Source organism: Mirounga angustirostris, unplaced genomic scaffold (assembly GCF_029215605.1).
Source record: "Mirounga angustirostris isolate CCGP_5_RB_7025 unplaced genomic scaffold, mMirAng1.0.hap1 SCAF_16, whole genome shotgun sequence".
NCBI classification, from domain to species: domain Eukaryota; kingdom Metazoa; phylum Chordata; class Mammalia; order Carnivora; family Phocidae; genus Mirounga; species Mirounga angustirostris.
In genome coordinates, this window is record NW_026991724.1 from 56,681,150 (window position 1) to 56,694,174 (window position 13,025).

A 13,025-nucleotide genomic window follows, 5' to 3' on the forward strand; every position below is an offset into this window, starting at 1 on the left:
AGGACAGTGAGGCATATGGAAAGTGGACCAGGAGAGGACGGAGTCTGCAGATCATCTCCCATTGAGGAATGGTGGCACCACAATTCGCATGTAAAGTGTAAGTATAATCAAGAGTGGGGCGCCTGGGTGGCTCAGTTGGTTAAGCAACTGCCTTCGGCTCAGGTCATGATCCCGGAGTCCTGGGATCGAGTCCCGCATCGGGCTCCCTGCTCAGCAGGGGGTCTGCTTCTCCCTCTGACCCTCTTCCCTCTCGTGCTCTCTGTCTCTCATTCTCTCTCTCAAATAAATAAATAAAATCTTTTAAAAAAAAGTATAATCAAGAGTGTTGAGGTCTCTCCCTGGTTGTGGAGTTCCCCATTTCTTCTCCGTCCAAGAAATTAAACACACACACACACACACACACACGTATATTTTTTATTCAAGTAGGCTCCTCACCCAACATGGCGCTTGAACTCAAGATCCCAAGATCAAGACTCACATGTGCTACCCTTTGAGTCAGCCCCCTAACCCCCTGCCTGTTCAAGCCATTTTTTGTCTTTTGCATTTTGAAGCTGTGCTTTTTGGTGGTTGCACATTGAGAATTGTTATGTTTTCTTACAGAGGAAACCCCTTAATCAGGCACTGTCCTTCTTTTTCGGTGATACTATTGTTTGCTGTGAAATACACGTCATCTGATATTCATGTGGTTGTTCAAGCTTTCCTGCATCTCCCCACTGTAGACTTAGTGCTTTCCCTTCCTGTACTGCATCCTTTGGAAGTGAGTATTTTCAGTGCCTGTCCATGTGGTGGAGCCCAAGTTCCCACTCTGAAGTCCACCTTGTGACCATCTGATAAGTCAAGTAAACTGGAAGGGGCATGTCCACAACTGCATGTTGGCAACAAGATGCATCGTGCGTGTTCTCCCTGTTTTGTGCTTCTCCATCTCGTTGGCGGTATTCCAGAAATAGACGTTGGAGTGGTTAGAGATCCATGATGCAGAGCCTAGTAACCCCCAGATTGTCAATCAAAGACAGTGCACGCTTTCTGGAAGCTCTCGAAGCAGACATCTGAATGAGACTGAGGTACTTCAGCAGGATTCCCCGGCATCAGCTCACCCCTGATGCATGAGCAACATGTACTTACTATCTTATGCCCAAATTTTGGGAATAATGAACTGATGATAAGAGCAGGGGCAAGATTCAGATGGAAATAAGTCTGGACAGGTTAGCCAGGCTCACCATGAAGAGCCTTGAATGCCTGACTCAGCAGCAAGGACCATCTCGTGAGAAAGAATTGGAGATCCACGGAGGATTTTCCAAAGCAGAACAGGCATGGGTGTGAGAACACACTCTCTGGGGACAGTATGGTGGACATGTGTGGATCTGCTCTGCTATTTAGATCTTAGGCTATTTGCAAATTATGCTTTCTGTTAGTGTTTTCAGGCAAGAGCTGCTGAGTGAAGACCCCAGTTTTCCTTTTAAGGAACATGGACAAAAATATGGAAGCAAAAGAGTAAGACATGCGATATTTGTTTAATTTATGAAATATGAAGAAAAAGGGAAGATGAAAGTACATCATCTGAAAAGCTGGAGGATGTGAGAATTCAAACAGCAGACATACAGACAGACAGATAGCAGGATGGTGGAGTAAGAGTTCCTGCTGTCATGACCCCAGATCGTCGAAGTAGACAACCAGAGTCAGAGATGGCCATTCCCAGTCTCTGTAGTGGCCCCAGGTCCACACCGATGATCTCCAACCTGGTTCAGATTACCAGGAATGACAGGTCCTGACTCATTCGAACCAGTTTTTAATAGCTAACCACACAGTCCATGACACTGAAGTGGCTGTTCAGAGAGCCAGCTTCTTACCTGGGACGTGGCTCATTGTCTGATCAGACTCAGGGGAGTCTCCACAGGTAGATAGTGATCCTGTTTTGAGGGACCTCAGTGCCATCATGGGACTAGGCACTGTGTCAGATCCAAGGTGACTTTGGATGATGCTCAGGATCTAGTGTAGACTATGGCTGTTCCATCCCACTTCAGCCCCATCTCACTAAGGTGTCTGCAGACTAGGTGCAGGTTACAGACAGAAATGTGTTCTTTACCAGGAACAACACGTGGACCCTGAGTCGACAGACTAGCATCATGGAGAACACCACCAGTGCTCCAGATGGTGGTTTCCATCCTGAACAAAACCTTCAACATCACCATGTTGTTTACCACCTTAGAGATGTCATGGGATTCTTTCCCTTCCTTTATTTATAGGCTTAAACATAACTTTGCCTCCTTAAATAATACACGCTTCTTTTTTGCACTTATGTATATAATGGAATAACTCTACACACCTGGTTCTCAAAATTTCCCTTGTTTTTTTTTTTTTTTTTCAGTTTAGTTCCAAAGTGATTTATATGATTGCTTGGTATTTTAATTTGTGCTTTTTTTGGCCATAAAATAGTCCATTACATACACGTAACACAAACATTCATTAATTGTAATTCTATTTGTATGGCTTTGTCTACACAGAGCAATAGCCTTGTCAATATTCTCCTGCAGGAGTCACCATGCATATGTGCCCAGTTTCCTCTAGGGTGTGGAGTTATGGGCCAGAGCTGTGTCCCTTCCTTCCACCAGGGGATTCTGATCTACTCCTCAAATTGCTTGTAGCAACTTACACTTCTACCAGTAATGTACCGGCAGTCTAAGTGCATAGTATTTTCTCCAACTTTGGATTTTGCCCCTGTGTTCTCTTGCCTCTCCTGTGCATGCAGGAGGATTTTGGCATCACAATTTCTCTGAAACTGTGGCATCACACTGAGGTGGGAAGTACCAGGACCTTTAAAATAGAAGGAAGCACACGTGCACGTCGTGCTCACCAGTGAGGTGTGCCTGCAGCTGGATCCCACTCACTTGTGAAAGGTGCTGTATCCATGACTCCCACCTGGGCACACGGTGCATTCATGCGGCTCCTTGATGTTGGCCATGACGGGAGTGTTTACACCAAAGAAATGGGCAAATGCCACGAGTCGCAACATTTTAAAAAAACCACTTATATCTTGGAGTCAGTGTAGTAGCTCACCACCAGGCTTCACTTCAAACACCCCTGAGCTCCCTCAAACTGATGGTATTTCTGGAAAACTCTACCAGGTGTCATCAGATGAGGAGAGAAGACCTCCACGATTCCAGAGAGGGTTTAGGGCAAGGGTTTGGATTCATGTGTTCCAAAGTGGACCTGATTTTCACCCATCTATTTACTTATGAAAACAGATCTTGTGTTTTGGGCTGAAGGGATGGAGGTGCACATCAGGGAATGAGAAAATGGCGAGTAAAGGGAAATGTATCCCATGAAAGTGGACCAGAGCTGCTGCTGTAGGAAGGTATGAACCCGACCCTGCCGTGTGGGACAAACCCTCAAGTCACAGGGATGAGGAAAGACGGGGGGCAGTCAAGGATGTCCAACAATGGCAGGAGGGAAAGCACCACAGTTCATGGGGGACGAGTCCTGGACTGAGAACAGCCCAGACATTTCCTGGCATCTAAACCATGTTTCCCCTGGATGTTCTCAGCAGGCAGATCAGCCAGCATGAGCTGCAGGCTTTCTTCCAGACCCCCTTGGGCAGATTAGATTGATGTCCAAAGGTCTGCCACAGGGAATGGTGGGTTGGCTCCCCCTTGTGTTTAGCTCCTGGCTGCACCTGGGGTCCTTGCCTGGCTGTGCTGAGCCTCGAGTAGCAGAATCCCGAGGACCACCAGGATCAAGGCAGCCATGCCCATTCGGATCAGATTCTCCACCGTGTAATCCCTGCGATCTGAGGCTAAGAATGAGGACAGAGAGGGTGCAGAGGTCAGTGTGGACCCAAATGAGCCCGGATGCCGGATGTCGACCCAGGACACCCGCCTCCCCCTGACAGGACACCCCCTCCATCCCAGCCCCATCACTGAGACATTCTTCTACTTACCACTGCTGGGGTCTGAATTGTTTTGGGGTGGGCTCAGGGTGTCAGCTGTTCCTGCAGGGAAGATGGAAGCAGATGGAAGGAGCTGGAGACCCCCGTCCAGCCTGCCCTCTGCTCTGTGTTCTATATCCCTCAACCTGTCACTATGTAGTTTTTGTACAGTTCCTGAACTAACCCTTCTCTGCACTAGCAGGGGTTCCTCTGCTCTCCTCACTGGATTCCTTCAGCCTCCTTGTTTTCCTTGATTTCAGACTTGACTTCTGAGTCATTCTGGGTAGATTCTGACTGTGCCCCAGGAGCTCAGGATTGCAGAGAAAAATGGGCTCCCCACACAGAAATCATCATGTCCTTGTATGTTCTCTGTTCAGTCTGGGACACAAACCTCCTGTGCTCATGTCCCTGCAGACGAGAGTTCCCACTCATTCAGTAGCTGAGGACCCAGCGTCCATGGACGAGGGGATGTGTCAGGAGCACAGAGGGGCCAATGTCTGGGGCAGGGTCCCCTTCGCTCCATATCAACCAGCTCCCATTCTTCAGGGTCTGCATTTTAATCTGTACCTAGAGTATTCATCCTTGGATATGTTCATTAATTCATTCTTCATATAGTTAGAAATACCTGCAGTGGTAGATACATAGAGAGATGATAGATGATAGCTAGATAAATAGATAGAGAGATAGATCGATCGATCTGTATACACATATCTACATCTAACACATTAATATGTATCTCCTAAAGATGTTCAGTCATTGGGTCATATGAACATCATTATTCCTTGCTTGCAGTGTGGATCTAGACAGGAAGACCAGTTACAAACATGTGAAAAGCTATGGGATGAAGATTATGGGCATGAGGATGAATGGCTTCAGATAGATATACATGGATTACACATATATGTGCTTTACACTCATAGATTATATGTATGGATTTTTATAACCATGTCTATTTGTATAATAGCAGATATAATATAAATACATAATCAAGTGTATATGTATGGATATCTATCTACATCTTCCTGTGTAGAGAGAGAGACAGACGCAGAGAGAGGTACAGTCTGTCTGTTCCTCAACAGGAGGGCACTCGAGTCTGTGGCGTGTGGGGGTGGGCAGGGGACAGGAGGGTCTGGACTCAGGCTTTGGGGAATTGGAGGCAGGTCAGGGACACGTGCCCAGGAGGAGTCTCCATCCTCATCTCACTGTTTGGGGACAAACTCTAGAAATCAGGTGAGGTTTCAAGTAGGGATAGTTAATCGTTTTATTTGCACTGAAAAGACAACCTCTGTCCCCACTATATCACAGGCCAGACCTGAGGAAGTCCCTACGTGTGGATTTCAAACCTCCAGGAAAGGAGAGAGTCGGTGGAATTTACTATGGAGGGAACACACAAACTAGGAAATCGTTAACATCTCAACCTAGTTTTCAGATGAAAAGAAAATAGTAAAAAAAAGGAAAAACAAAATATGGACCAATCCTAATTATCAAGATTCATACAAATGGTCAAAGTAATATTAGCTTATACAATTCAGAAAATACTAGTGAACAGTAAACGTTATGCAGTTGGGTTAACACCCAAATGTTTGAAACCAGGAAGCCTTTGTAAAGAGCCTCATGTGGCTAAAAATCAAAGAGAAAACATAGTTGTTCAGGAGACGTACATCTTTCAGGAAAAGATCACATTTTTAATGAAACCCTAATAAAGCAGGAAAATGGATTGAAACGGATAGGTCAGCGGTGCTTTCAATATAAAAATAGATTTTTAATGAACTTGCTTTAAAATAAATTTGGGGTATAAATCAAGCTGTTTCCCTGACGTGAATCTTGTGACCATTTTCTCCGTCCTTTGAAGTGAGAAACACAGGTGTGCATTTTGGAAACGAGAAAGTGAAATTTCCATGTGTAATTTCGAGCAGCGCATTGAGAAATAGTTGAAAGGAAAAGAGTGTAGTGAGTTCACAGCACATAAAAATATGCCCACACCCATAGCTCTCTCAGGCGTAGGGAACTATTATTCGGACAACTGACATATATGGTATTAAAGTAGCTAAGAAGTTCATAGAACAGGCTGCGAACTGACACCACTTCTACGGAAAACGTTGAAAGGCTGTGAAGTTCATGCAAGTGATGAATCGCTGACTTCTACGCAGGAAATAAGTAAATAAATGGGACTCGTTGAAAATGTGCTAAGACTCGGTAGTGCCCAGAAGTTCTTCCCCACAAGGAATGTGTGAATCGGATGTGACCCGATGCACACAGAAGGATGACTTGTTTCTGAGGCTGCATCCCTGTCACCTGAGTTCCCTTTGTCACCATATCTGCAGGTGCTGCTCTAGAAGGTGTGAGAAGCAGGCGCAGGGACCTGGACAAGCGTCCACACCCAATGCCCAGGGGACAGCAGCTGCACGTGGGCACACGGTGCAGCGTCCCTGGGGACTCCCGTGAGCCGGGCACGGCCCCTCCTCAGTCTCAGGTGTGCACTGAGGGGCATGGAGGCCCCCAGGTGAGCACAGGGGGCAGCAGAGTGGCGCCTGCAGGCGGGGAGGCTTCTCTCTAGGAGAGTGTCCCGTGGGGCTGACACCACGGCTCCGATTCTGATATGGAGGGGACAGGAGGTGAGTGGGAGGCCTCTGTCTACTCACGATCGTCCTCACTCCCCCACCCCTCATGCAGCCCCCTACTCCTTACCTCTGCTGGGACTGCAGCATAGGGCAGCCCCGGTGGGTCTTTCCAGTCTCCCCTGGGATGGACCCTCCTCCGTGGAGCCCCCGTGACGCCCACATTTGCTACCGTGTCAGGCTTTCCTGAAACGTGCATCTTGAGCTGACAGAGCTCATAAAGGTCAGGTTCAGGGGCCCCTCACCTGAGACCAGGAGCTCCAGGGGGTCACTGGGCTGGGACAACAGGTAGGGGGAGGCGCTGGATGAGCCGTAGCACCTGTAGGTCCCCCCGTGGGCTGAGGTCACAGGACTCATGGAGAATTCAGCCTGGTGCTGCCCAGCTCGGCGCTTTGATCTAAGACGCAGGGGGGGATCGGCTGCCCCCTCCTTGGACAGAAGGAAAGTGTCCTCAGAGATCCATGACTGACACAGCAGGGTCACATTCTCTCCTGAGGTCACCGTGGGTCCCGGCTGCACTGAGAGGGAGGGTGTGTAGGGGAGCTGTCCTAGAGAGAGGAAGGGCAGGTGAGGGGCTGTCCAGCCCTTGCTCTGAACTGAGACTGTCTGTGTCCTCTGAGTCTCTCCCTTCCCCGGCCCTGTCTCTCTCCCTCCCTGGGGACCCCACACCCCTGGTCCCACCACCACCACCTGGGCCCCCCTGGCAGGACCTGTGCAGAGTCTGGGGTCCTGACTGACCCCGTCGCATCTCACCTGCGACCAGGATGTCCAGGGGGTCACTGGGGGCCGACCACTCGGAGGAGAGCTTGCGTCCACCATAGCATGCGTACCGGCCCCCGTGGGAGGGTCTCACAGGGCCCAGGTAGAAGTCTGCCCCAGAGAGCCCAGCCTGGGGCTGTCGGCCAAGAAGCTGGGGAGGGTCCCGTGCGCCCTCCTTGGACAGAGCGAATCTGTCGTAGCCGACATCAGAGCGACACTGGAGGGTCAGGTTCTGTCCAGAGGTCACGACAGGGCCCTGCTGGGTCAGGAGGGAGGGCTTCCCCAATGCACCTGGGAGAGACCAGCCGTGGATTGCAGGGGCTGATGCTCCCCAAACCTCCCTTCTCCCATCCTGACCCCGGTCTCACTGTCCATCACCCTCTGTGACTCTGACCTGTGAGCCCCTGTTGTCCCCTCACCCCACCCTCTCATCTGGGGCTCCCCTGGGAGCGGAGCCCCCATAACCTGTCTGGTGCCTCAAAACAGGGATGGGGCAACAATCAGACTCCCTCACCTGAGACCAGCAGCTCCAGGGGGTCACTGGGGTCCGACCACACCTGAGGGTTGTTGTTGTAATAACCATAGCATCTGAACGTCCACCTGGGGCTGGGGGTCACGGGGCCCACAGGGAACAGGGCCTGGGACCCCCCACTGGGGGCTCGCTGGGAGTCCAGGGTCCAGAAGGTCTGGTGTTCTCCTTCCCTCATCAGGACGAACCTGTTGAGTCCCAACCGTGAGCCACACTGGAAGGTCACATTCCCTCCTGAGGTCACGACAGGGCTGGGCAGGGCTGAGAGGCTGGGTTTGCCATGCGATCCTAGGAGAGGAGGAGGGGACGGTGTTAAATGGGGCTCAGATCCCCCACATTATCCCCAGGGCTGGGCTTTGAGAGGGAGACACCCTGAGAGCAGACCCCCTTCCTGAGGGCACAGCCTGGGGCTGGGACCCTGAGTGGGCTCGCACCTGTCACCACCAGCTCCAGGGGGTCACTGGGCTCTGACCAGCCAGTGGGACTGAGATAGTTACAGAGATATCGTCCTGCATCTACATGTGTCATGTATTTGATGGAGAGCTTGGCCTTGTCCTTGGGCTCCAGTGGCTTCTGACTGTGCCAGGTCTCCGAGTTTCCCTCTTTTTGCAGGCGGTACTCCTGGGCCTCCAGGCTCCCCTGACACCAGATGGTCACAGGGGTCCCCCGGGGGATCACAGAGCCTGGCTCAGCCCAGATGGTGGGTTTGGGGAGGGTCCCTGGAAGGAAACGGAGGCTGGGACACAAGACCTTCCCCACCCCCAGGTCCCAGCTCTGCCCCAAACCCCCAGACGTCCCCCTCTGTCAGCCTGGAACTGCTGTTCTCCATCCCCTCTGCCTGGTGGGTGACCCCTGTCCCCAGTGAGGAGGTGGGACTGGGAACCCTGGGGACAGACTCACCTGCCTGCACTCGGGTCCTGGGGCCCACACTCAGCCCTGGAAGAGAGTTCCTGTGAGAGGTTTGCCCCGAATCCTGAGCAGAACCGCTCCTCCCGTGAGCCTCCTGAGTCTGGGGTCTCTGACAGACCAGGGCCTGGCTGTGGGGCGGGTCCCTCCCAGAATAGGGCGTCCCCTCCCCTCCTCAGATCTCACCGAGACAGAGCAGGGCCGTCAGGGTGGGGGTCATGGCGTCTGCTCTCTCTGGTTTCGGCTGTGCAGACGGAGGGAGCAAGGCGCCCACAGGACGACAGACACACAGGGTGTGGCCACGCGGAGGCCGTTCCTGTCCGTCACGGGGTTGTCACGTCAGCAGCCCCACAGGAAGGAGAACAGCCCCTCCCCAGGACCTAGCCTGGCTCTGGTGTCCATGATGGTGCAGCAAGTGGACCCCGAGGCTTCCTGAGATGCCCCATCCAGGTGAGGAGACCAGGCATGTCCTTCCCTCCCAGAGCCTCCCCCATGGGTCTCCTTCATCCTCAGCACATCCCTGGGGTCCTCACCGTGGACGGGGTCCCCAGGCCCAGAGATGCTGCAGGGGGTGGGGGTTCCTGCTGTGCTGGGGAGCTCATGTCAACACAGACCCACATGTGACGCCTCTGCTCGGCTCAGGTCGAGGTCACCCTTGCAATGAGCCCCGAGGAGAAATACAGGCAAATGGGGAAGGAAACACAACCCTTCTCACGGCCCTGCAGTTTAGGTTCTCTTTCTATCACAATCTCCCTGAACTTCTCTATTTTGCTCTGACATTGTCCACCTCCCCCCTTCCTGGGAATATCACTGCAAGTCCCTCCTGGCTCTGCGGTGCCCCTTGTTCCTGGGACACAGCCGTCCTCCCCACCCTGGGGGGTCCTGTGTGCAGGCATCAGGGAACATTTATTTGGGCTAGAGCTCTGATTTTGAAGGAAAGTGGATCTTCATTGAACTATTCCTGGATCATCCTCTGCCAGCATGACCTTGGGAGGTAATGTCCTTGCTCTGAGCCTCAGGTCCCATCTGCTGCATGTCGTCCTGAACTCACCCCCCAGAGTGATTGTGGGGATTTGGTGTCGAGGTCACGGGAGGGATGGGGAGCTGTGAGTTTCCAGACCAGGTAGGACGAGCGTGGGCTGGGGGTCCTGTTGCGGTGACGGGGTCCTGGGGCCAGACTCTGCGGTCAGGTGGCTGGTTCGTGTGCCCACTGGAGACCTCGTCTGCTCAGAATACCAGGACTGCCACTCACGGTACGTCTGAAATATGCAGCCACAGACACATGCAAGTAAACGGGAAATGAAATTTCCAGATGCAGGTGGAACCCCAGCAGGGAACAGAGAACCCAGCTGGGTCTCCCCTGGTGCCTGGGACCTCGGAGGGCTCCTAGGGACGATGTTTCCACCAGTGTGGACACAGAGGGCTTCCCCAGGGTCCTCTCACTGCAGAGGGGTCAGGGCTCCAACAGAAGGTCGGGCTGCATCCTCAGGAGAGACAAGAAGGGCTTTGGGGTTGGATCCCTTAACCACCAGCTGCAGCTGCCTCTCCCAGGACTGGAGTCATACACTCACACAAGGAAATGAGAAAGGGTTTCCCTGCAACTTGCTGTAGAGAGAGAACGGGAGAGAAGGCATTTGCAGAACTGCACGTTTTTAGGTAGTCGACTATTTTCACTCTCAGTGAGCGGATGCCAAGTGTTGCAGTTCCCTTAGAACAGGAACCCAGGGGGCGCCTGTGTGTCTCCGTCCCTTAAGGCTCTGACTCTCGATTTCGATTTCGGCTCAGGTCATGATCTCAGGGTCGTGGGATCTAGCTCTGGGTCAAACCTGACATCAGGCTCTGTGCCTAGCCCGGAGTCTGTTTGTCCCTCTCTCTCAGCTCCTGCCCACCCCCCCCATATAAATGAATAAAATCTTAAGAAAAGGGCGCCTGGGTGGCTCAGTTGGTTGGGCGACTGCCTTCGGCTCAGGTCATGATCATGGAGTCCCTGGATCGAGTCCCGCATCGGGCTCCCTGCTCCCCAGGGAGTCTGCTTCATCCTCTGACCCTATCCCCTCTCATGTGTTCTCTCTCTCTCTCTCATTCTCTCTATCTCAAATAAATAAATAAAATCTTAAAAAAAAAATCTTAAGGAAAAAAAAAAGAATAGGAACCCAGGTGTGAACAGGAACCCAGGATGGAGAAGGTGAGGTGCAGCATGAAGGACAAATGGCAAAAATGTAAGCACTGGAAAATACCAGAGACAGACACGGCTGTGCACACAGGTGTGCACATACACACCCAGAGAGGAGCGGTCACGGTCCAGGTGACCTGCGACTAGGACCTTGTCCTACCTCAAGGGAGACGGTAATGAGCGCCTGTTCAGAAAAACGTAAACGCACACATTAAACACGTGTGCCATGATCTAAAATGAAAAATGACGTGACTTCCAAAGTGCTTGGTGTAATTAAATGAAACAATATTTTTTTTTAAAGATTTTATTTATTTATTCATGAGAGACAGAGAGAGAGAGAGAGGCAGAGGGAGAAGCAGGCTCCCGCGGAGCAGGGAGCCCGATGTGGGACTCGATCCCAGGACCCTGGGATCATGACCTGAGCCGAAGGCAGACGCTTAACCATCTGAGCCACCCAGGCGCCCTAAATGAAACAATATTGCTTCCACCTTATTGAGGTATAAATGACAAATAGAAATTGTATATATTTCAGGTACATAACTTGATGTTTTGATAAATGTGTGGTTGTGGAGTGATGACCACATTCAAGCTAATTAATGTATCCAGCACCTCATGCAGTGAGCACTTGTGTGTGTGTGCGTGTGCATGTTTGTGTGTGGTGGGAACACTGAAGACCTACCCTCTAAGCAAATTTGCAGCATGCAAAAGGCTCCAGTTAGCTCCAGTCACATTGCTGTGCATTAGATCTAATGCTGTGCATTGGATCTCCAGAACTTACTCGTCTGCATGACTGAGACTTGATACCCCTTGACCAACATCTCCCCATGCCCCCCTTTGCCCGGCCCCTGAAACTACTATTCTACTGGGTGTCTAGGAGTTTGCTATTTGGGATTTTTTACACATCAGTGAGATCGCCCTGTACTTGGCCTTCTGTGCTTTGCGTAAGTCCCTTCCCATAATGTCCCCCGGGTTCACCCAGGTTGTCGCAAATGACAGGATTTCCTTTTTCAAGGTGGAGTAGTGCTCCTTTCACATAAATACCGTATTTTCTTTATCCATTCATCTGTAGACAGACATTTAGGTTGTTTTCATATCTTGGCTGTTGTGGTTAATGTTGCAATGAACGCGGGGGTGCAGATGTCTCTTTGAGATCCTGATTTCATTTACTGTGGACATAGACTCAGGAGTGGGATTGCTGGATCCTATGGATCCCAGGGTTGCTTTCTTTTGAATCGTTTGAGGAAACTCCATTCTGATCTTCCACAGCGGCTGCACCAATTTACACCCCCAGCAGCCGTGCACAAAGGGTTCATTTTCTCCACACTGTTGCCAAAGCTTGTTACACCTTGTTGTTTGGATAAGAGCTCTTCTAACAGGTGGGAGCTGGTGTCTCACTGAGGTTTTTGATTTGCATTTCCCTGAAGCTGAGTGATGCTGAGCACCATTTCATATACATATCAGCCCTCTGGATGTCTTCTTCTGAGAAACGCCTTTTCGGGCCCTCTGCCCATTTTCATTTGGGTTATTCTTAGTATGATCGGTATTATTGCACTGAGTTGTGTGAGGTCCTTATAGATTTGAAAACTCTCCCTTATCAGATGGGTGGTTTGCAAGGATTTTCTCCCGTTCTGTAAGTTGCCTTTTCACCCTGTTGATGATTCCTTGGCCGAGCAGAAGGTGTTCAGTTTGACAATCCCGCTTGTCTATTTTTGCCTCGGTTGCCCATGTTTTTGGGGTCATATCCCCAAAATCATTGCCCACATTGATGTCAAGAGGCTTTTCCCGTATGTTTTCTTTCAGTAGTCTTATGGTTTTAGGTCTTAGGTTTCCGTCTTCAATCCATGTGGGTTGATTTTTGTGATATGGTGTGAGGTGAGGGTCCAATCTCAATCTTCTTCATGTGGACGTTTCATTTTCCCAACACCATTTATCGAAGAGACTGTCCTTTGTCATTTGTATTCCTGGCCCCTGGTGGAAGGTGAGTTCACCGAGGTTCTTTGAGAAAATTATTTTGAATTGTCAGGCAGTTCACCCATCTCCATTGTTTTCATGGTCGGCTAATGCAGATGTGATTTTTCCTTTGGTAGCGTCATATTTCCCTGATTCTTCGTGTTTCTT

The 13,025-nt window shown here is 50.8% G+C and overlaps 1 protein-coding gene across 1 annotated transcript; it reads right to left on the minus strand.

The window, feature by feature from the left end:
- Window positions 1-1,512: 1,512 nt before the first annotated feature.
- On the minus strand, window positions 1,513-9,043 carry LOC135362790 (leukocyte immunoglobulin-like receptor subfamily A member 6). The gene is made up of 8 exons (XM_064580386.1): window positions 8,921-9,043; window positions 8,729-8,764; window positions 8,263-8,547; window positions 7,814-8,116; window positions 7,294-7,590; window positions 6,786-7,088; window positions 3,935-3,985; window positions 1,513-3,790 (listed from the first exon to the last, which is right to left on the minus strand). Exons 1-8 carry the CDS (start codon window positions 8,952-8,954, stop codon window positions 3,654-3,656), a joined length of 1,446 nt encoding a protein of 481 aa, XP_064436456.1. The 5' UTR covers window positions 8,955-9,043; the 3' UTR covers window positions 1,513-3,653.
- Between the last annotated feature and the right edge of the window lie 3,982 nt (window positions 9,044-13,025).